Source organism: Ursus americanus, chromosome 30 (genome assembly GCF_024610735.1).
Source record: "Ursus americanus isolate L20-20 chromosome 30, mUrsAme1.1.p, whole genome shotgun sequence".
Classification (NCBI taxonomy): domain Eukaryota; kingdom Metazoa; phylum Chordata; class Mammalia; order Carnivora; family Ursidae; genus Ursus; species Ursus americanus.
In genome coordinates this window covers 26764726-26787952 of record NC_142156.1, presented here as the reverse complement: position 1 = coordinate 26787952, position 23227 = coordinate 26764726, and the positions used below count along the sequence as shown (strand labels likewise).

The window sequence follows — 23227 nt, the reverse complement described above, 5'->3', positions numbered from 1 at the left end:
CACCTCGCTTGAGGGCCTGCCTGTTCCCCGCAGTGCCTGTGGCTGCAGCCGCCGTCTTGGCTCACAGCTACCCGGGTCAGTGTCCTACCATTCGCAACCAGGGGTCCCACCTGGCAACCCCGGTGACATTAGGACCTGAAGACGGGGTCCACTAGTGCCATGCATCCTCATGTCTGGGTTTCAAGCAGTTTCATGGGTTTTTTGTTTTGTTTTGGTTTGTTTTTTTAAGCTCTAAACGCTGGTTGAAGACCTCTAGAAATCAGGTTCTTAAGCTTGTGGGTCCCTTTGGGCTCATTCAGGACCTACATTAAAAAAAAAAAAACCCACAGGGGCACCTGGGTGGCTCAGTCGGTTAAGCATCTGCCTTTGGCTCAGGTCATGATGTCAGGGTCCCGGGATCGAGCCCGACTCCCTGCTCAGAGGAGAATCTACTTCTCCCTTTGCCTGCTGCTCCCCGCTTGTGCTCTGACAAAGAAATAAATAAAACCTTTTTAAAAAAAGTATTTAAAAACCCCACAGTAACATTTGACAGTTCATTAGTTTTACAAAGATTTAAAAGTGATTATATCTGCTAGCAGAGCTCTTCTGGCTGAGTTTCGCTTATATATAGAAGTTTTGTTCCTCTCGAAATGGGAAAGAGCCCAGAGGAAGCATTGCCCATAGGAAAAGTAGCTCTTGTGATCGGTTTATTGCAGGAGGCGAGGAGCTGAAAGGCCTAATGCAGGGCTGTGCTGCTCCGGAGCGGCCCCCCCTCCTCCTGCAGAGGCACCTGCCCATCTCCTCCCTTTGGGACCTCCCACTGTGCATCCCCATCTCACATGCCATCAACTCCTTCTCCTTCCCCTGGGTGCCACTCCCGAGCACAGGTGACCCGCAGTGTACAAATGTGTGTGGATTAGAACAGAAGCATCTTCAAAATCATCATTCGAGAGGGAATGCTTGGGTCACGAGCCGGCTGGGTCCCTGCAGTGTGCCTCGCTATCCACACATGAACCCCCGTCTGGAATGTGACCTGCGGGGAGGTTGCTCCTCCGTGTCACCCAGCAGCTGGAGCATGTATGAGCCAGCGTACATGAGCAACTGTCCGGTCACCTGGGCGGCATGGGACAGGAGCCGCAGCAGGCTCCTGCAACAGAGGGGACAAAGGCACACGTCAGGCTGGGCGTTCTGGGCCCGCAAGGGACAGACGCGCAGGAATTCTTCACCACCCCCAAACATGCACTCAGAGCAGGCACTGCTCACATGTGCAAGCTTTAGGGAACCGCCCTCAGCCTGCCAGGGCTGGCTGACGTGCAGATGCTGACACAGACGGCCTGGGACTACCTTTCCTCTAGCCACTTCCAAACGTGGCCCGTTGTGCAGTAATCAGGAAGCACAGAGAGGGCACACAGTGTGTGCCCTTTGGCTGCTTGCTTACTCCAGCCACCTTGGGTGTGCGGGACTTGTTATTAAAATCAGGCAAGGCGGCTGTGAAAGGAGCAGCCAGGCTGAAGGACAGTGGCCCTGTGACCTGTTTGCTTAGGGTGGCTGGGACATCCCAGCTGGGCCCTGTTCCGGCATCTAAACCCTAAGGCTCAGACTGGCATTACTGTTATTTCGGACGAAAAAAGTGGCTTTAACTCAAATTCTTACTCTCTACTGAGTCTGAAGCAAAAGGATTTCATTCCAGTTTTGAAGGTCTGTCACTTCACAAGGCCTGGGGGTCAGCCACGCTGGTCTGGAGAGCCCCCTGCCCCTGGGGTGCCAGGACAGGCCCCTGGCGTGATGCTTTCAATGTGGGGACCTTGATGACTTCTGTGGCTGCGTGTGGGGCCATCAGATCTCAGATGGTAAGAATTAGGGACAAGAAGGCCACATTTGCCTCTCAAGAAAGATTTTGCTGAGGCAGGATTTGGGGTGAAGCTCACTTTCTTCATTATACTTTTCTAAGTTAGTATAACTCTCTTATCTCGCTTTAGAAAAATCAAGCAGTCAAGCTATTTTCTCCCATCTCAGCCAAAAGAGGAAGCTTCCCTGGGAGTCAAGATTTCAACACAGGGACAGCGACAGTTGTCTACGAGTTGGCCACTGATGGATCTGGGTGGGAAACAGAGGCCACCCAGAGGCCACTGTGGGAGCCAACTCTGTGCCTGGGCCTGCGGCCCCATCAGAGGAGACCAGTCTCATTCCCAAGGCATTTCCTGCCCTGCACTTGGGCTCAAGGATGACGGAGCCAGTGGAGAGAAGGAGCCAGTGCCTTCTGAGAAGCAGGGGCCCCTGCCCGGAGGGGCTGTGCACGGAGCACAGTCAGCAGTCAAAACCTTTCTAGACTAGCTTCAAAGACCTTCTGCCACTGCCAGTCTCTCCCCCTCCATCCATCCCTCCACAGGAATTAGCTATTTAGAGGATCAATCCGACTTTACTAGAGGACCTTCCGTCTGTAGGTGTTTTCAGAGCCTATGCAATGATAAAGAACTTGGAAGCAGCCTTGTCATTTTAAAGATGATAGAACTGAGGCTCAGAGAGGTTAAGCAGCCTGTTAAAGGTCCCACAGCCGGCTGCTCAGAGGCAAGGCTGGGAGGGACTGGGGCGGGGCGGGGGGGGGGGGGATGGCTCTCATGCAGGGCTCAGGGGCGGGCTGTCCAACCAGAGTGTTCCTGGGGAATACACAGAATGTATTCAGATAGACCCGGGGTATGGACTGGGGATTGGGCTTGTGCAGTCTCCCCTGGGGGGCCGCGCAGCCCGCCTGGCCCCAGCCTGTGGAGTGCCGGTGCCCTGGCAGTGTGTGGAAGAGGAACATTCCAGCCGTCACTCTTTGCTTAGAATACAGGTTTTAAAATGCACAGCCCTTGTTTTTAAAAGAAATTTGGTGCTTTTCTATATTTCTTATTTAATTTTTGTTTTCATGTAGTATTTAATGGTCTCTGGAGGAAAAAAAAAATACTTTGGCTGAAGACCTTTTGTTTTCTGACTTCAGTGTGTGGCGTAAACTACCAGAGGACAGCATGAATTAGTGCGGGTCGGCAGCCACCGGCCGGGTCAGGGCCTCCACGGGGCTGCGCGCGGCAGGCCGAGCACCAAGCCGGGGACAGGCCACCCCGCAGTGCCCACGCAGCGCCCAGACCCCCAGCTGCCTTCCGAAGCGTTACCTTAGCAGGGCCTTGACTCCCGTACACCGGATGTCGTAGGACACCGAGTACATCTCATACATGGTGGCCTTTACGTTGAGGCAGCCAATGACATCCTTGGGGTTCAGCTTATATAAGTCGAAGGTGACTCTCGCTATTCCCGCTTTCTTTGGCTGCTGGCGAGCGGAGACACAGCTGCCACCCTAGAACCAGGAAGGGAGGGGGGGACTTTAGGAGCATCTCCAGCTGTGACATGCAAATTCTAGAATTCTAGGTTTTTGCTAGTTTTGACTCTGCTGGCTTAAAATCTGTTAGTGACTGAGCTGCTAATGACTTGAGGAATGTTTTGAGCAGGCCAGTCACTTCGGGCCACCCGTGGTGACTTGACTGACGTGCATGATCTCGTGAGTAGTGCTCAGTCTGCTTAAAGAGCAGCGAGCAGCACCATTTCCATCTTTCGAGAGGCAGCCAGGCAGGAAGCTTCGGAAGCAAGCGGCGAAAGCAAGGGGCAGGGCGAGAACTTCCAGGCCTGCCCCTGCTTTCTCATCACCGCCCAGGATGAACGCGGACCTCCTGGGGACACGGACAGCTGTTTGGTTCCAAATGCCATGTAGGTCCTCCTGAAACATCAACAGGCCCTCCAGGTCAGGGGAGAAAGCCAGAGACCTCTGTCAGTCCCTAGGGTCACAAAGAGCACGAGAACATCTTCGCCACAGCAAGCTTTGCGAAAAGCAGGAAGGGAACTCAGCTCTCCGTCGGGCTGGCTGCACGCACTGACCTTGCAGTACTGAGGATTCAGGTGCACCACCAGGACGGAGGAACCTTTGGGGTTGGGACTAGTGGAGGCTAGAACTGTTAAACTCACCAATGACAGCAATGACTCTATGTGAAGTTAAAACATAAATTCCCCTAAAACTACCCCGACCCTTCTTGCTGCAGCCACCCTCCTCTCCTCCCACGCAGGACACATGCAACGAGACATGCGGGTGGTAGCTTGCTGTTTAATGCACAAGAGGTCCTGCTGCCTCTTTAGGGCGTACTAACTGTCCAGAATTGAGGAAGCAGTATTATTGTTATTTCTTAAGTCAGCTCCACACCCAGTGTGGAGCCCAATGCGGGGGGGGGGGGGGCTTGAATTCACGACCCTGAGATCAAGACTGGAGCTGAGATCAAGAGTGGGACACTTAGAAATAAGTCAAGCAGAGAAAGACAACTATCATATGATTTCTCTCATCTGTGGAACATAAGAACTAGGATGATCAGTAGGGGAAGAAAGGGATAAAGAAAGGGGGGGGTAATCAGAAGGGGGAATGAAACATGAGAGACTATGGACTATGAGAAACAAACTGAGGGCCTCAGAGGGTAGGGGGGTGGGGGAATGGGATAGACCGGTGATGGGTAGTAAGGAGGGCACGTATTGCGTGGTGCACTGGGTGTTATACGCAACTAATGAATCATTGAACTTTACATCGGACACCGGGGATGTACTGTATGGTGACTAACATAATAAAATAAAAAATCATTATAAATAATAAAAAAAAAAAAAGGAAAAAAAAAGAGTGGGACACTTAACTGACTGAGCCACCCAGGTGCCCGTAAGAAACATTATTTTTAAAAATTAAGATTATAGAATGAGGGATACCTGGGTGGCTTAGTTAAGCGTCTGCCTTTGGCTCAGGTCACGATCCTGGGGTCCTGGGGTCCTGGGGTCAAGCCCCCGTTGAGTTCCCTGCTCAGCAAGGAGTCTGCTTCTCCCTCTCCCTCCCCATCCCTCATTCTCTCTCTCTCTCTCTCTCTTGCTCGCTAATAAATAAATAAATAAATAAATAAATAAAATCTTAAAAAAAAAAGCATGAAAAAGGAAGATTTTACCTATAATCTGGCTACTGTTCTTTCTGTCTCATGTTCCTTTCTGACGTATGGAAGTTTGTACCTTATTCCCCCTAAACGTCTTCCTTAAGTTTTTGTCTTGAATCAAAACCAAGCCGTGACAAAGCTATCTGCTGGCGACTTGGATTTCTCAGACCTGCTGGCTAAGGGAGAAGAAACGGTCGCCACACCGCCTGCTCCCTCCCAGGCCTCCCAGCGCCCAGACTGAAGACGGGCGACCCCTGGCGGCTCTTTCTTGGACGGCCATTCTCCTTGGAGTTAAATACAATCGGCCTCCCTGATTAAAAAAAAATACGAGCCTGCAAGGTGGGTAGGATCTTAGGATCAGCTCCCAGGTGCCCATTTCCGCTGGAGGGAAGACGGTTGAAAGGTCTAAGTTAAGAGAAGACACCGACCCCAACTCGCTTGTCAAGCAGGCTGTTAAGGGGCTGAGCGGCCTCCTGCCCCCTTGAACACTCCCCACCCCCAGGATTATTTGCATCCACAGCCCCCCAGCGCCCTGCGCTCTGGCTCGGTCTCCCGGCGCCCACCCGTGCTAAGGGCCCACTAACCCAGTGTCTGCTATAAAAACAAACAGAAACTGCCCTTCCCTTCTGAGCTAGTTTCCTGTTGCTCTTGTAACAAATTACCACAAACTTAGTGGCTTGAAACAACAGAGACTTAGACCCTAACAATCTGGATGTTGGCGGTCCGCAGTGAGCTGGCAGGATGGTTCCTTCTGGAGGCTGCGGCGGGCGGGGGGACACCTTCTCCAGCTTCTGGACGTGCCCTTGTTCCTTGGCTCCTCACATCTCCCCTGCAACATTCCCTGCTTCTGGCCCTCACTCTGACCCTCCCGTCCCTCTGTAAGGACCCCGTGATGACACTGGTCCCCAGCTTATCCAGGCCCATCTCCCCAGCTCAAGACCCTTAAGCTAACCACACCTGCTAGCTCCATTTGCCAAGTAAAGTCACACCTGCATGGACTCTAGGGATTAGGCTGGGGGTACCTTTGGGATCCCATTATTCTGCCCACAACATCTTCCTCAAGCAAAAAGTAGTCCAGCTCAAGATCGCCTTTTAAAAAAAAAGATTTGTCTAGGGGCGCCTGGGTGGCTCAGTCGTTAAGCGTCTGCCTCCAGCTCAGGGCGTGATCCCGGGGTCCTGGGATCAAGCCCCACATCAGGCTCTTCTGCTGGGAGCCTGCTTCTTCCTCTCCCACTCCCCCTGCTTGTGTTCCCTCTCTTTCTGGCTGTCTCTCTCTCGCTGTCAAATAAATAAAATCTTTTAAAAAAATAAAAAAAAGATTTGTCTAATTCACCCTATGCTCTTCCAATCCCGCGCCAGTTGTGGCCACCAAAAACGTCTTCAGATACCGCCAAATGCCTCTCAAGTGGTAAGATTAGCCCCAGCTGAGAACCTCTGCTTGATGGATATCTATAGTTTCTATTGAAATCCATATAAACAAAAGCTATTGGGGGTCATCATTCATTTTTAAAAGTGTAAAGGGGTCCTGAGGTCAAAAAGTTTGAAGATCACTTGCTTAACGGATTACTCTGATGTTTTCCCTCAACAGAGTCGATGAGATTTATCCATAGAGATGCCTGTAGCTGTCCCTCCTTGCGTTTCCGCAGCTGAAGAGTATTCCATTCAATGAAGAGACACTGGAGGATTTATTTACGTGTATTGACACAGAAGCACGTGGCTGGGTGGCTGGGTGTCCGCGTGCTGGGTGTATGTCCAGGAGAGGACGGGCGGGGTCGTAGGTGGTACTTCAGTTCTATGGGATAAAGGCACACCGTTTTAAACAGCTGCTGGTGGGAGTGTAAAGAGTCCATTGCTCCATATCTTAAAAAAAAATGGAAAGGCCTAATAATACCAAATCTAATGGTGTAAAACGGTATCTTATTGCGGTCTTAACTTATGTTTTCCTAATCACCAATGAGGTTGAAGATTTTTTCCTACGTTTTATTGTCCATTCTGCAGACACCTGTCCCCGTTTTTTTGCCCATTTTTCTCTCAGATTGTCTGTCCATTGTTTCCATAATTGATTTCTGGGATATTCCTAAATTTATCAAATACTAATCCTCTGTTGGGTTATATTGAAAACACCTTCTGCCCACTTGTGGCTTTTTGCTTTACATACTTATAGTATTTTTTGGTGAACAAAATTCTTAATGAAATTCATCATTTAAAAAATGATTTATGCATTGTCTTGTTAATAAAAAACAAAACACCCTAAGGATGTCAAACATATATGAGACCTTCTCAATCATGTCTCCAGGTTCCTTCGTGTTCTCTACCCGCCATCTTCTTATGCTACGTCATGGAACCTTCTTGAGACGTATCTTCAGTGCTGCCTGTCTCCATTTACTTTCATTTCATTTCCAGAACTTCTATTTGATTCTTTCAAGTCTAGTCCTTTCTGATTACCTCTTGTCCCTTCTTACTTTTGATTACCTTTTATATTTCTTTGGACATTTTGAATACACTCATTTTATACTCTATGTCCGATGATTCCAACATCTAAGGTCTTTGGAGGTCTGACTTCATTATGTCCGCTTGCTCTCCCATACAGTGCCCTAGGTCATGGTGTTCCATGGTTTGGTTGTGAGCTCATATTTGTTGGAGCTTTAGGAATGGAAACCCTTCCCTTTGATGCCTGGATCCATGCTCATTCTGAGCCTCCTTGCTCCTACTGGTTACATGGGGACACAATCAACCCCAGGTCACTGGGGCTGGACAGAGGGACCAGTTGAACAAAGAGAACTCAGTGAATAAAGTCCTTCCACTGATATTTCCCTCCCCAGGGCTCTGGAAACTAAATTCTCAGCTTGAATGTTTTTGGAATCAAGAGTCCTTAAACCTCATGAGGGCAGCTTGTGTCCACAGATTCTTGGGAGAGAACTTCAAGAGTCTCTGCTTTATGTGGGCGTCTCTAATCTGGCCCCTTACCTTGTGTCAGCCCAAGACTTTGTCTCCTTTCCTGCCAGCACCTGTCAAAACTGCAGCCCTTCGTCACCGAGGTGAGTGGATGGCCACAGGGGAGATGTTCACAGGTAAGCTACGTCTCTGGATTCTGGTTCCTAAAAGTTCTGGCCTCTGAGGGTCTTCCTTTCTTGAACGTCGGTAAGCACGTAAAACATGTTTTGATATTTTGCTTTGCACTTTAGGTGTTTTATAGTGGGATCTAAGATATATATAATCTGTAGTTTTCCTGGATATAGAAACCCTTATTCAATCTCTTTACCTTTCTAAATCACTGTACATTCACACACACACACACACACACACACACACGCACACACACGCATCCCTACTTAACTTCACTGGCTAGGTTAGCTTTTTGGCATCCTCAGGACAGGGACAGGGAACAGTCCCCAGGTCACATCTGCACACCTTAATAGGATCTGTAGCTACTTACTGGCCTAAACCTGTTCCTCGGAATTATTTGCTTTAAAGCCGCGGCAGCCACTCTGGAAAACAATACAGAGGTTCCTCAAAAAGTTGAAAACAGAGCTACCCTACGACCCAGCAAGTGCACTACTGGGTATTTGCCCTAAAGATACAAATGCAGTGATCCGAAGGGGCACCTGCACTCCAATGTTTATAGCAGCAATGTCTACAAGAGCTAAACTATGGAAAGAGCTCAGATGTCCATTGGCAGATGAATGGGTAAAGAAGATATGGTATATACATACAACGGTATACCACTCAGCTATTAAAAAAATGGAGTCCTGCCATTTGCAATGACGTAGATGGAACTAGAGGGTATTATGCTGTGCGAAATAAGTCAGAGAAAGACAATTATCATATGATCTCACTCATCCGAAGAATTTAAGAAACAAAATAGAGAACCATAGAGAAAGGGATGGAAAAACAAAGCAAGATGGAACCAGAGAGGAAGACAAATCATAAGAGACTCTTATTTGTCTGAAACAAACTGAGGATTGTTGGAGGGATGTGCGTGGGGAATGGGTAACTAGGTGATGGGCATTAGGAGAGCACATGATGTAATGGGCACTGGGCATTATATAAGACTGATGAATCACTGACCTCTATCTCTGAAACTAATAATACACTATATGTTAATCACTTGAACTTAAATTAAGAAAAAGAATTACGTGCATTTAATCATATAGCCCAGGCTCACTAAGATGCCAAGTTTCCCAAAAATACTTTTAAGCAACCTGTTGAGGTTAGCAGATCCAGTTATTAGGTGAATACAAAGTATATATTTAGAAAGAAGGCAAGTCAACACCAAACTAGGGAATGTACGTTTGTGGGTAAAAAAGTCTACCCCGTAGCTGTTCGGATAAGTGTTTTTGCTTACCGGTGTCCACTTCTGCCCTTTCTCCAAGATCATGAAATGTGTGTTGTCTTCTAAGGTCTGAAAGAATTCTTCCGTATCCACCACGGTTCCGTCGTCCTCCAGCACCAAAGTGACCAGTCCACTGGTGATAACTAAGGCCTCCAGGGTCTAGATTGGCAATGCACCGGAGACATGGAAGAAAGCAGGGATTCCATTTTGACCACTCAAAGTCCCTGATTAAGTTATCGTTTCAGAAGTACTGTCTGGGGGCGCCTGGGTGGCACAGCGGTTAAGCGTCTGCCTTCGGCTCAGGGCGTGATCCCGGCGTTATGGGATCGAGCCCCGCATCAGGCTCTTCCGTTGGGAGCCTGCTTCTTCCTCTCCCACTCCCCCTGCTTGTGTTCCCTCTCTCGCTGGCTGTCTCTATCTCTGTCAAATAAATAAATAAAATCTTAAAAAAAAAAAAAGAAGTACTGTCTGATCTTGCTAAAATTTTAATGGTAAAGATCTACCTTAACTGGTGTCTAGGACTAAGTCTTCGCTTGGAAAAAGAGAAGTTCAGGTTTTTAATGGATCTACCTTCTTCAGAGATTTCAATGACATGAGACAAATGAAGACATTGAGTAATTTACAGTTTCTAAAATTACTTATTTTGACAGATAAAACGAATAATGCAGCCGTACGGTAAAGAGCCTTAGTCTCGCGTCACGTATCTGAGCACCTCCCTTGCTGTAGGCTCTAGATGTGGGATGCTCACTTATTTCCACGGGAGTCTGCCTGGATTGTGCCTCCAGAGATAATGCGGAGTGAAATAAGTCAAGCAGAGAAAGACAATCATCATATGATTTCTCTCATCTATGGAACATAAGAACTAGGAAGATCGGTAGGGGAAGAAAGGGATAAAGAAAGGGGGGGTAATCAGAAGGGGGAATGAAACATGAGAGACTATGGACTCTGAGAAACAAACTGAGGGCTTCAGAGGGGAGGGGGGTGGGAGAATGGGATAGACCGGTGATGGGTAGTAAGGAGGGCACGTATTGCGTGGTGCACTGGGTGTTATACGCAACTAATGAATCATTGAACTTTACATCGGACACCGGGGATGTACTGTATGGTGACTAACATAATATAATAAAAAATCATTAAAAAAAAAAAGGATTGTGCCTCCATACCCCACGTCCACAGACTCTGAGAGTCTGTGATTCTTCCTTATTTGGTGATCTCGGGCACTGTTTCAGATTAAGGACTATTGTTCCCTCGGCTTTGTAACCGAAAACAGATTTCCAAGCCTGCTGCTTCCCTGTGTTCTCCTTTGTCAAAGAAGAAAGGCTACATTATCAGCTGATGACTGTTTTTAAGGCCTTTGTTTCTGCAGCTAAATCCTTTATGGTACAGAGAAGCCGTAAGGTTCCCTTTCATTCTTTTCTTCTCCCCTTAGAGTCTCTGAGGCCATGACAGTGACACTTCTGTCTCTGCACTGGCTTAGTACCCAACACCAGAGCCCCGTGTGTGGTCGGGGGCCCTCCTGTGAGCAGTGGGGAGGCGCTGTGGCCCCTGTCACCTTGTTGAGGAGTTCCTTCAGACTGGTGGCCATCACCCCTCGCCGGCTGCTTCTGTCATGGTTGGAGACCCGGAAAGGGCGGGCCGAGTGCATGAGGGGAGTTAGTAGGACTCTCTTGGTCTGTGATCCCATAAACGTCAGGGGCCTGGAAATGGAGGAGAAAAATAAAAATATTTTGGACGTTATCTTCAAAAAAGAGCCTTTAAAGAGAGGGTTAAATTTCACAGAATTAAAACAATTTTATTTTATTTTTTAAAAGATTTTATTTATTTATTTGACAGAGAGACAGCCAGCGAGAGAGGGAACACAGCAGGGGGAGTGGGAGAGGAAGAAGCAGGCTCATAGCGGAGGAGCCTGATGTGGGGCTCGATCCCAGGACCCCAGGATCACGCCCTGAGCCAAAGGCAGACGCTTAAGGACTGAGCCACCTAGGCGCCCCTAAAACAATTTTAATATTTGCATCTGAAAGAAAGAAAATCAATAGTTGGGGATTATTGAAAATTTTATATATATATGCACATATATTCTGATATCCAAAAAACCAACAAGTAATATATATATAATTAAAAACCACAACCATTATATTATTACACCCACTTTACTAGAACATTCTAAGTCCTTGTGGTAACTGTGTGAGAAAGAAATGGTAAGGGCATCAAACTCAAACAAGAAATAAGAATTCTCTTCTGCAAACATGGCTTTTACAGCTGAAAAAAATCCTAAAAAAAAAAAAAAAAAAAGAAAGAAAGAAAGAAAAGAAGAGGAAAGAAAAGAAAAAGATTTCCAGAGGCTATGAAATGGCCAAGCAGAGTTAAAGAATTAGGTGCACACGCACAAAAATGACATATTGTACAGTGAGACTAAGCCAGGAACCGAAAAGCCAGATATTGGTCACTAGACCAATAAGCTAATTTTTAGAAATTAATTTAGAATAAACAAGGAACAACAGAACACTATAATAATTGTGGCTGGAATAACAAGAAGGAAAAGAACTTTGGGCCATATGGTACATGACACTTTGGAGAAAGTTCCACATTTAACAAAGAATTAATTCAAAATTTCACTATTAAAAAAACTAACGCAGGGGTGCCTGGGTGGCACAGCGGTTAAGCGTCTGCCTTCGGCTCAGGGCGTGATCCCGGCGTCGTGGGATCGAGCCCCACATCAGGCTCTTCTGCTATGAGCCTGCTTCTTCCTCTCCCACTCCCGCTGCTTGTGTTCCCTCTCTCGCTGGCTGTCTCTATCTCTGTTGAATAAATAAATAAAAAAATCTTTAAAAATAAATAAATAAATAAAAATAAAAAAATATAAAAACTAACGCGGAGAAGGAAAATAACTAACAAAACCAAATCAAGACAATTTTCCGAGGAAAATAATCTCCAACTCTTGATTATCAAATTTTAGTTACCTAGAAAATATAATATATATAATATAATATATATTATATATTATTATAATATATTATATATATAATATATATATTATTATATATATTATATATATAATATATATATATACTATAACATATATAACATACAAATACACACACACATGTGATGGGGATAAATGAGAAGCTTATAGCTTTAGCAGTTATTTAACAATCACTTTTGTTTTTAAAGACTTTTTTTAAAGTAATCTCTATACTCAACATGGGACTCAAACCCATAACCCCGAGATCAAGAGTTGCACACTCCACTGAGTGAGCCAGCCAGGCACCCCAACATTTGCTTTGTCAATATTAACTCACTCAACCCTCAGAAAACTCTGTGATACAGTCCTGATTTTCTCAACTTGCAGCGGAGGAAAATCAGGCCAGAGAGCTGCCCCACAGCCGGTGGGAGCCAGAGCTGGGATTAGGACCCAAGCACCTGTTCTTGGCCTCGTACAGGTTCGCTAGGTGCCACACGCTGAAGAGTAAGACACGTTTGCATACACGGGAACATAGGAGGCTCTCGAGAGCAATTAAAGCAAACCACCCTTGACACCACCACGTGCTTTAAACAGACATGCAAGAAGGTATTTAAAAATAACTCTGTGAGGGGAAACACAGGCGCCTGGCCACGGCACTAGGTGGGGCTTCAGTGTCTTTGGAGACTGGTCTAGAATGTGTCGTTTTCACCCAGGACTAGGGGCTGTTTTATATTTAAGAATATGACCATAAAGAAATTATTTAAAAGAATAGAAACAGGGTGCCTGGGTGGCTCAGTCAGTTCAGCGTCTGCCTTCGGCTCAGGTCATGATCTCAGGGTCCTGGGATCGAGCCCCTCATCGGGCTCCCTGCTCAGCGCAGAGTCTGCTTCTCCTGCCCCCACTGCCCCTGCTGACATACTCTCTCAAATAAATAAAATCTTAAAAAATATATATATAAACATAAGTTAGCAGCGTGTCAGGTGCTGCGATAAGTGATACATGACCTCATTTAATCTTCACAGCCCCTACAGTAAGCTTCGCTCTCCCTACACCTGAACGGTGCCTACCGATTTCAGGTGCTCAAATAGTTGTTGACAGTTTGGACAAATGGTTTGTACGGTGACATTCAGGAGAAGGAAACAAAGGGCTTTATTGTTAGGGCGATCTTGTAGAAAATACAAAGTGAGGATATCACTGCTTTCTGACACTTGTAAAAGCTTGTCTAGATTAACCTTGTGAAGGCTAAAATTCTAGAGACTTCTTTACTTTTTTGTGAATGCCTCCTGGCTAGAATTTAGTACTTTATTTTATACGTATACGTATGTACTTACACCGATACTGTCATTTATTTATCCATGCTTTATTTTCCCAACCAGATTGGAATTTCCTTACAGACGAAAGCTTTTTTGTTGCATCTCCCATAACGCCTACACTAGCATTAGGCATATATGTTTTAAATAGTATGTGGTCTAATTTGAAGCTCTAGAGACAGACATAGTGAAAATTCAGTGATTTACCAAGTAATTTTCTTTTTTTTTTTTTTAAGATTTTTTTATTTATTTATTTGACAGAGAGAGACAGCCAGCGAGAGAGGGAACACAAGCAGGGGGAGTGGGAGAGGAAGAGGCAGGCTCATAGCGGAGGAGCCTGATGTGGGGCTCGATCCCATAACGCCGGGATCATGCCCTGAGCCGAAGGCAGACGCTTAATGACTGCGCCACCCAGGCACCCCTACCAAGTAATTCTCTATATGAAAAACCGATAGTATAGTAATGAGCCAGCTCTCAAAAACTGTCTGGTTAGGCTCATGCTCGGAGCATGATCAGCCAGTTTCAGCAAGGTTTCCAGTAATAGCGAGTGTCTGCACCTTATCCCTCTGTCCCGGCAACAAACTGGCGTTCTAGGAATCAGGCCTGGATCGTTAGCACGGATTTGGTCTGAAGTGCACTCAGCCAGCTTCACATTAGTGTGTCCTAACTGCTCACATCTGAGCACTCACTATGGCCAGCTTGTGCTTGCTCTTAACATATTAACTAATTATCATCACAACTTTACAGGGAAAGTATCACCCCATTTCTCAGATGGGAAACCTGAGGCTCAGAGCGGCTTCTCAAGGTCACGCAGTTAAGAAGGAAAAGACAGCTCCTTTCCCTTCAAGGCTGGCAGAGTCCATGCATTATTTGATCCTAAGGAGGCAACTGCAAGGGGATTGTGCCAGGGCCTCTGATTCAGGCACCCCATTAGATGGAGCGCAGACCCAACGAGTGAATCCAAGCCTTGAACCGACACAGCAGGGAGGCCGGCAGACAGCCTCTGAACTTTGGCCCTGATTACAAGAAGTTACACCAGGTTCCTTGGTTACACAACCCGATGAACAAGATGCCTGCGTTCTGCTGAGCTGACACGGCAGAGACCCCACTCACAGTTCCGTCTCTGCCGATCTGGTGGACCGGGCAGCGAGGATTTTCCATATTACGCTCTACATTTAGGATTGGGCTTTGGTGGCAACCTACTCATGGCAGCTGAAACTTACAACTCCCAGGCGAAGTTCCTCTGAGGAGAGAAAGACACCAGTTCCACTCACTGCCAGACACCGTGCACATTAGTGCATTACTCAACAACTTGACAAGGCAGGCATGTCTGACGAGCCAAAGTGAGGCTCAAGAGGTTAAGAAATGAATAAGGTCAGAGTTAGCAAGTGCTAGAACAGGGGTTTGAGTCCAGCTCCCAATTGTGCACCATGGTGTCTGCCCTACGAGGTGAAAACCCTCCTACGGGACAGGGCAACCCTGGACCCTCTCCAGCAAGAGCCTCTCTTCCCCCCACAAAGCAGGAACTCATTGCCATGAACCAGGAGTCCTTCTAGAATCTGTACTCCCTGAGGCCAGGGTCTCTTTCTACATTTTCTGACTTCCCCACAGCCCCTAGCTTACTGTTGGCATGCAATCTATTCACCGAGTAAAAGACAGGCTAGGACAAGATCAGAGAAATGGGAGAACAAAGGTCATGTCCTGGATTCCTAGGTGGAGGCGCTAGAGGCCAACGGCACACCTCGTGGGCACGAACAGCTTTGACCTAGTTAGTCGTGGTCTTGTATTCCGTGTTGGATGCAGACAATCACGCCTCAGCCCCAGTGCTCTGGTTCCGGAGTACAGCTGATTATACAAAGCCCTTATTGTCTTTCAACTTCAGACAAGATAAGTGCCGGCAGTGATTTCCGGTCCTCCCTCTCCATGCTGCCCTCGAGATAGCCATCCTCAATCAAAAAGGACACACAGTCCATGCTCTTCTTACCCGTCAGGTTTCCTAACCAGGAATGGGATCGTTGTCAGAGAACGGGCTTATGGAGCGCACCTAAAAAAATCCTCAGAGACGTGAAAATTAAATCCGTTTAAGGAGGGTGAGTCGATGTATCAAATTATATAAAATTGAGACTCTCTTATGGATAACATGAAAAGGGGTTAAATGAAATTTTATGTACGCTAAACCCATTTACCAATTATTACAGGAGTATTTATTTTGCTCCAGCTGAAGGAGCAGCAGGGTCAACCAGCTAGCTACGCGAACAAAGCAACACACTCATCGTGCTCACTCCTGGTCCTCCTGGCGGCATCATCTATTCCCCGGCTGTCAGCACAACGCCTAAAACGTGTTGCTATTCTCCCCTCAATAGTATAATATATCGAATCGAGACAGGAGCTCTGAGAAGCCTTGGACTAGATACATCACATGTCAGTCACCCTCTCATCCTGGGAAAGTGCAGACAAGCCGATGAGGCGGGAAGGAAACAGCTCACTAAAAGGAAAAGAAAAACCAGGAAACAGGTTGTTCAAGGAAACAGATTGTTTCGGGGAAATCAAGACAAAAAGAGATGTCAGACTTCCTAGAACATTCTTCAAAACTGGGAAGAGGCAGATCTCCCAGAAGTGAGGAAAACAGAGAAATCTTTGTGTTTTTCCCTGAGGGAACCCAGGATGCCGAACTTGTAACAGCAGGGCAATTAAAGCCACAAGCCACAGGCGCACGCAGAGAGAGCCTTACCCCAGGAAGACGAGGCCAGCCCCCACAGGGCATGAAAAAGCATGTTTCATGCCACCCAGTGGGCTGTCCTTTCTTCCAAAAGTGGAAGGAGGAGGAAAAGGGCAGGCCTGGGAACAAAGTCTCCCCCAGAGAGAAACATTTTGGGGTCAGCGGTGATGAGGTGGCTCTCTAAGGCCGTGTAGGCCACTCCCCGGGGAACATTCGGAGGGAAATGTATGTTGCCGTGTCTGAGCGGTCCCTCGTTTTCTTGTCAGGCGGAAAGGAGGAACCCACCCGAATGTAAGTAAGCACAGACATGGGGGGCAAGTCAACCAAGCACTACCACCAAAGCCTGGTGACAACGAGGACATTAGGGAGGGAAGTGGTGATGTCCAATACAGCAGTGCAGAGAGATAGGATTGAAAAGTGGTCATCAGGCCTGGCTGGATCTGGGCAAGCGGTAGGGACCGTGTCAGGGTCTAACTCAATGGCTGCAGCTGGAGGAGGGTCAGCCCCCGTGATGCTTTCTGCTCCCCAGCAGCACCGGGGGCTTGTTATGGGCTTACACACATGGGGCACCGTTGCCCCACAGGGACTGAGGCCGGCTCCCGTCTGGACGTTGACCAACCTATCAAAATGCATGATGCAGTGAGAGGATTCAGTGTATGACCATGAAGTCTTTGGACACTTTGAAATGTTATTAAGATAAGAGTTTAGACCCGCGAAGGAGTAAGCGTCAGTAACCGGGGAGACTGACTTGTAGAAAGTGCAATTCCTTGCTTCCGTCACTAATAAGACAGTGGTAAAATGTGTCCTGAAATGCCAGCTATACAAAACCCAGAGATCCTTGTTCAAGGAAAGGAAGGACGTACCAAATAGCAACAAAAGCAGCAATTTTGCACACGGTTTAGTATCTCTCAGCTCTGTAACCAGCTTCAAGGTCAGTGTGAACGCTCTCACGGACAGACCCAAAGTCTGAGCAGCTCCGTTTATGACAACACACACTGGTGTGGGCATCCCGGACGTCCAGAGCTCTGCTGAGAGACATCAGGCTGCTTTTGCTATGACTATGGTTTTGAGGGATCGCAGACGATAACAAACTAATGACTGGTTTAAGACTTTAGAATTGCTGAGCTTAAAAAAAGATGTGTATGTGGACTAATTTATTTCTTTGGCAAAAGACAGTCATCTACTAATGAAAGAGTTAGGGCCATCTATGTCAAATTAAGGAACACGGAGGAGACAGAAGTTCAGCAAGACTAACTAACAAACGTGGCCCTCACCTTGCCTGTGGCTCAAATGGGTCTGCAGCCTGGACATGGTTCTAAGGGACAGGGAAGAGAAGTGTTTTCCTTTCAACAAGTAGTATGGATTATTTTTCTTCCAGTTTAGTTTAGAAGCAGGTAGATTTTTTCAAAGAACTGCACAGTGTGTCCCTAACAAATGGTCACTCACTTTTAGAGTTTGCCAAGCTCAGAAGGGATGTGTCTTCGAGTAGACATTTCCTTATGTTTTGTTTTGCCAACATTTCACAAGCGAGTCGCTTCCCTACACACTTGACCTAGTAGAAAGCTCACCCCGATGCATTCTGGATCTGGGCATCCTGGTGTAGGAATCGGGTGGAAGGGCAGGGTCGGCCTTCGATTGGTGGGCCTCTCCTGCTCCAGGCAACACCAGTGAGGAATTAGTGCCTATTTCCCCATCCTTAAACCTCAAACCTGCCACCTCCCCAGGGCTCCCAAGAAGTTGCAGAATGGGTGTTTGCATATTTGAGAATTGCACTCCAAACTGTCACCAGCTGTTATGCCCTGGAGCGGGACTGTGGTGGGGGGAAAGGAGAGGAACAGAAAGGAAAGAAACCCAAGGCTTTACCTTCATGCTTACGTGCATTACTGAAGATTCAGGAAACAAGTCTGTTTCTTGCCCTCCCTGGTTCCTACTACTTGACTTCTGTTTTTTGCTGCTGTTGTTTGTTGGTGGGTTTTTAAAGAGAAAGCCCGTGCAGTTCAGACAGACCACCTCTACATTTTGGAAGCTATTTTTCTAACCTTGAGTGGTGCACACAGCAAGTTCAGCCCCTGTGATCACAACAGTTTTGTAAAGTGACTCTCTCGCCTGCCACCCTTCCCTGTCATCCTACCCTGTCCCTCTGCCCTTTGCTACCAATGGGATCGGTCACCTCCGAAAACCTGCATTTTAAAGAACTCAACGGCTTCTCTGTCCCTTTTGAAGTACTTTGAAGATCTTCAAAGCACTACCCCTTCCATAAATCTACACTTAAAAATTACTTCCATGCAATATTTGGATTTTATCAACAAGGACAGGATTCCGTATGTCAAAATATTGATGTGGGAAACAAAAGCAGAAGAGAAATTATTAAATTTCCTTAACTACCTGCAGCCCACTGACAGTCCTTGAAACAGGCAGAGTGACATTCCTCTGGGGACTCAACTGCCTATATGTTAATACTTTGCTTAGGGCAAAAGACAATCCCAGCCCAACCCTCCTCCTCCCCCAGGATCCTGTAAGTCTACTTTAACATATAACAATTCCTTTAGAAACTTCCTTTAGTTCTCCCCACAAGATACATGTTAGCAATCATCCCCCAAGTATATGACCCACCCATATACATCTGAAGGGTCTGATGACTGAGGGTTTATTAAACAGTAATAAAAGACCTTTGCTAACAATAGCTAGCCCTCTCAGGATCCTGGAAACCTTGTTTCCAAAACACCTGGGAGGCTTAGGCTATCCCTAACCCCCTCCCAACTTCAAAGTATATAATGGGCCACTCCTCAGGACCCCATTGTAGCTCTTTCCGCCCACAGGGTCCTGTCCCCGTGCTTTAATAAAATCACCTTTTTGCACCAAACACCTCTCAAAAATTCTTTCTTGGCCATAGGCTTCGAACCCTAACCTTCCTTCCTACATCAATATGAAGATGAACCGAAGCTGGGTTGGGGTGGGGGGAAGTGCTGGGGTGCCTTCACCCCCCCCCCCCGCGGGTGGCAAAGCCCCGGGAGAGGGGGAGAGGGGCGAAGACTCCGCAGGCGTCTGCGGGCCCCTCGTTCCTCCCTGGGCATCGAGGGCGCTCTCGGATGCGGCGAACAGGGGGAGCGCTTCCCCCCCAAATACTCCTTTACAAGCTTGGGGGGCTTCATCAAGCAGGCGGTCAGGGCGCATTCAGGGCCCAAGGGGTGCTCTCGGCTCAGCCCACCCTCCCTTTGGAGCTCAGAGCCCTCCCTTGTCCTTAGGGGTAAGCCTGGACCATCCCAAAGCCGCCGAGTGTCCCCACCAGCGCCCCAGCTCCCATCGCGATCCCGAGGTACCCTAGAAGCCCTGTCCCCGCGCCCCGTGGAGGCGTTGCCCGGGTTTCGCAGGACGGGGTCCTCGAGGATCTGCACGGCGGCAGCAGCAGCAGCAAGAAATTCAGCCACTCCCGCACTTACCACTGTCACCTGTTCCGTGGCTGCCCGCGCATCTCGGGAGCGCCGCACCTGCCCTAGCGGCCAGCTGGAGGAGGGGAAGGAGCCCCGCGGCTTGCTCGGGCTCTGCCGCCCGCGCTGCCAGAAGGCGTGCGCACCAGAGGTGAGGCTGGGTGCGTGGGCTGGGACGCGGCCTCGGGGGCTCCGGGTGGCAGGGTGCAAGGGGTGCCGGGGGACCTCGGGCGCAGGTGAGACAAGGGGCTCACGGAGGTGCCAGGCACAGGGGGATGCGGAACGCTCAGGGCGTGGGGGGACAGCGGGCGCAGGTGGGACGCAGAGTGCACAGGCGCAGGGGTATGTGTGGCGCGGGGGCGCGGGACGCTCCGGGTTGCGGGGTGCCTGAGATGCAAGGAGACGCGAGGCGAAGGGGGGACGAGGGGCCCCGGGGGGTGCGGCGCTCAGAGGAGAGGGATGCGGGGCGCCGGGCGGGGGGCTCAGGCGTGGCCCTGAGCCGGGCTGGCGCCGCACTCGCCTGATGAGGGCTCCGGCGTAGTCCCGGGCGGTCTCCATCGCTAGGGTCCCCCTCACACGCTGGCTTCTGACCGCCCGCTCCCTCTTAAAGCCCCGAGGCCGGCCCCGCCCCGGCCCCTGGCCGGCCCGCCCAGCGCGGGGCGAGGACCTTGGCAACCCGCTCTCCGCTGCCGAAGGTCGCGGCTTGGCCTTGTGGGAGCGCGCCCGGGTCGTGCAACTTCGGGGCCCCTAGAGGGAAGCGGCTCTCGCAGACAGCTGAAGAGGACGGTACCCCCAGCTGCTCCGCGGGTCCCCCGATGGTCACTGTTTGCCTTGTTAGGTAATTGGCGACATCACCAGCCTAGGCAGCGTGGCTTTGATTGTGAAAAGGCAGATGTGCTGTTTTCTTTTTTTAAGATTTTATTTATTTATTTGACAGAGATAGAGACAGCCAGCGAGAGAGGGAACACAAGCAGGGGGAGTGGGAGAGGAAGAAGCAGGCTCATAGCGGAGGAGCCTCATGTGGGGCTTGATCCCATAATGCCGGGATCACGCCCTGAGCCGAAGGCAGACGCTTTAACGACTGAGCCACCCCGGCGCCCCAGATGTGCTGTGTTCAAACCCAGGCCGTGGTGGGAGAGGCCAGGGTGGAGGAGAGGAGGTGCAGGGGTGAGTTACCCTGGGGCGTGCTGGGTTGGCGCCCGGACTGTAGCCCACGAAGTCCCGCTCCAAGCTCAGCAAGCCAGTAGGCAGGGTAAACTGCTATGTGCAGCAAGCTGCAAACAGCTTGACACATAGCCCCTCAGGTGCTTGGGGAGCCTTGACTCCCTTCCTGTTATCGTGGGCATTTGGGGACAGTAAGAAGGGTATGCAAAACGGAGGTGTAAAGAAACCTTTGGACTTTGTTAACAGTCTTTTAGCTATAGTAAGAGACGTTCTCAGAGTAAGGAAGGCAACAGAAAGACCAAGGCAGGGCGGAGGGGGGTTTTGCTCGTGCCCTGAAGGCACAGAGAAGCACCCCAGAAGATGCACTCTGGCTGCTTGGAGACCTCAGAAGCCGGCAGGGACCTCGTTGGGGATGCCACGGAGCTCTTACCTACAAAATCAAGCAGAAGTCTCTTGAGTGGGTTTAGCTGTGAAACAGCCCCTTCATTCCAGCTCAACTTTGGAGGACATAGAGTTGTTAGTACATACCGTCCTGCACATAGTCGAGCGACTGGCTCATGAATTATTAGTAACTGCTGACTGCCCTATTGCGAGTGGTGTTTCCCAAGAGCTGTAGCCTGGCCTTTGCCTCCCTTCTCCTGACTCAACTCGGTTTTAGCACATTGACTTGGTCACCCAAAACGTGGCTCCTTCTGTCTGCATTCCTCAATTTAGCTCACAGAAACAAGCACACGCTTCTTTCCCTTTAGGGCCACTGGGGTCAACAAACGTCATTTGACTTGCTTGAAGGTGTGTTGAAGCCAAAAGCAATTTCCTTCCAGAGTCCTGGACTCCACAGGGCCTGCTGGGAACTCGCCAGCCCCAGAGCACAGAGCTGGGTTTTCTGCTCCATGCCACTGGGGCTGGGGCTCTTCCCACTGATACCCTGCTGTGGCCTGAATGTTTGTGTCCCACCCCCAAATTCATATATTGAAGTCCTAATGCCCAACACGATGGCATTAGAAGGTGGACTTTGGGGGCGCCTGGGTGGCTCACGTGGTTAGGTGACTGCCTTCGGCTCAGGTCAGGATCCTGGAGTCCCAGGATCGAGTTCCGCATCCAGCTCTCTGCTCAGCAGGGAGTCTGCTTCTCCCTCTGACCCTTCCCCCCTCATGCTCTCTCTCTCTCAAATAAATAAATAAAATCTTAAAAAAAAAAAAAAAGAAGGTGGACTTTGGGAAGGAATGTCAGCCATGAGGGTGAAGCCCTCACACGAGGGATGGGTGCCTTCTGAAAGAGGCCCCAGGGAGATCCCGAGCTCCTTCTGCCCTGGGAGGACGCAGCACGAAGGTCCTGGCTGTGACCCAGGAAGAGAGCTCCCATCAGCTCTCTCGCCCTGATCTCAGGCTTCCAGGCCCCAGAACTGTGAGCAGTAACTTTCTGTTGTTGATAAGCTATCCATTCTGTGGTAAGTTGTTATAGCTGCCCGCATGGACGAACGCATACCCCGATCTGATAGATGAGAACGGGGTCCAGGCAAGCCAACTCAATTCACCTTTTGGAAAACTTTTTATTATGAAAAATTTCCAATGTAGGGACATATAGGCAGAACATTATGTGAGCACCCTTATGCCCAGGGCCTGGACTCAACCACTGTTAACATTTTGACATATTTGCTTGTTATTTATCTGAATTTTTATGGAACCCCTTCACATCAGATTCTTCGGCTTGTGTCTCCGAAGAAACACCGACCTCCTTACACACACCGCAGTGACATTAGCACTCCTAACAAAATGAAAATGATCTCTTAACAGCACCTAATACTCAGTCTATAGTCAAGCTCCCCAAACATCCCCACCTTACATATAAGGCCTTTTTCTTGTGCCTGAGATAAAAATGTATTAGACCTGTTCTGGAACAGTGAAGGTCAAGATCACAGGAGATTCCGACACCAATAACCAATCAGGGCAAGAGGGGGCAATTAATTTCCATATCTCTAGGGTCTAGACAGGCATCTGGGTCCTCAGGCACTTAGGGCAGCTTGTGAAGACTGATGAACGAGGTGCTATGTTATCAGCAATCTGTGGATGCAAATTGCAAAGGGAACAAGACGATGAATTCTGCCTGAAGGATGTCCAGGAAGGGACCCTGGGGCTGAGGCTTGAAGCGTGAGAAAGCATGTGGTGCTCGGAGGCACTATCCTGCGTTGCTTGGCGTGTCTGGTGTCCTGTGGGGGTGTGGGGGGGCTCCTAGAGGAGAACGCCTCGTGACCACTCAGGGCAGCCATGCTGGAGTGAATTTGCACAGCTCCGAACGCACAGCGACCGTGGCTCTCAGTGGGGAACCAGCAGAGGTGGCAGGGTCA

The 23227-nt window shown here is 48.9% G+C and overlaps 1 protein-coding gene and 1 long non-coding RNA gene across 2 annotated transcripts; both read right to left on the bottom strand.

Moving 5' to 3' along the window:
* Positions 1-519: 519 nt before the first annotated feature.
* CIDEA (cell death inducing DFFA like effector a) lies at positions 520-20372 on the bottom strand. The gene is made up of 5 exons (XM_045815171.2): positions 20240-20372; positions 10853-10997; positions 9313-9459; positions 3132-3313; positions 520-1126 (listed from the first exon to the last, which is right to left on the bottom strand). Exons 1-5 carry the CDS (start codon positions 20275-20277, stop codon positions 979-981), a joined length of 660 nt encoding a protein of 219 aa, XP_045671127.1. The 5' UTR covers positions 20278-20372; the 3' UTR covers positions 520-978.
* Positions 6634-9300, bottom strand: LOC148107472 (uncharacterized). Its single transcript, XR_015722364.1, has 2 exons — positions 8404-9300; positions 6634-6759 (listed from the first exon to the last, which is right to left on the bottom strand). It is a non-coding gene; the product is annotated as an uncharacterized LOC148107472 (long non-coding RNA).
* Positions 20373-23227: the final 2855 nt, after the last annotated feature.

Coding starts and splice junctions, on each gene's coding strand:
- CIDEA (XM_045815171.2), bottom strand. CDS start 20,277: ATGGAGACCGCCCGGGACTACGCCGGAGCCCTCATCAG. Junction 9,460..10,852: donor TGAAGGAACTCCTCAACAAG/GTGACAGGGGCC, acceptor TTGCCAATCTAG/ACCCTGGAGGCCTTAGTTAT. Junction 3,314..9,312: donor AAGGGCAGAAGTGGACACCG/GTAAGCAAAAAC, acceptor TCCTGGTTCTAG/GGTGGCAGCTGTGTCTCCGC.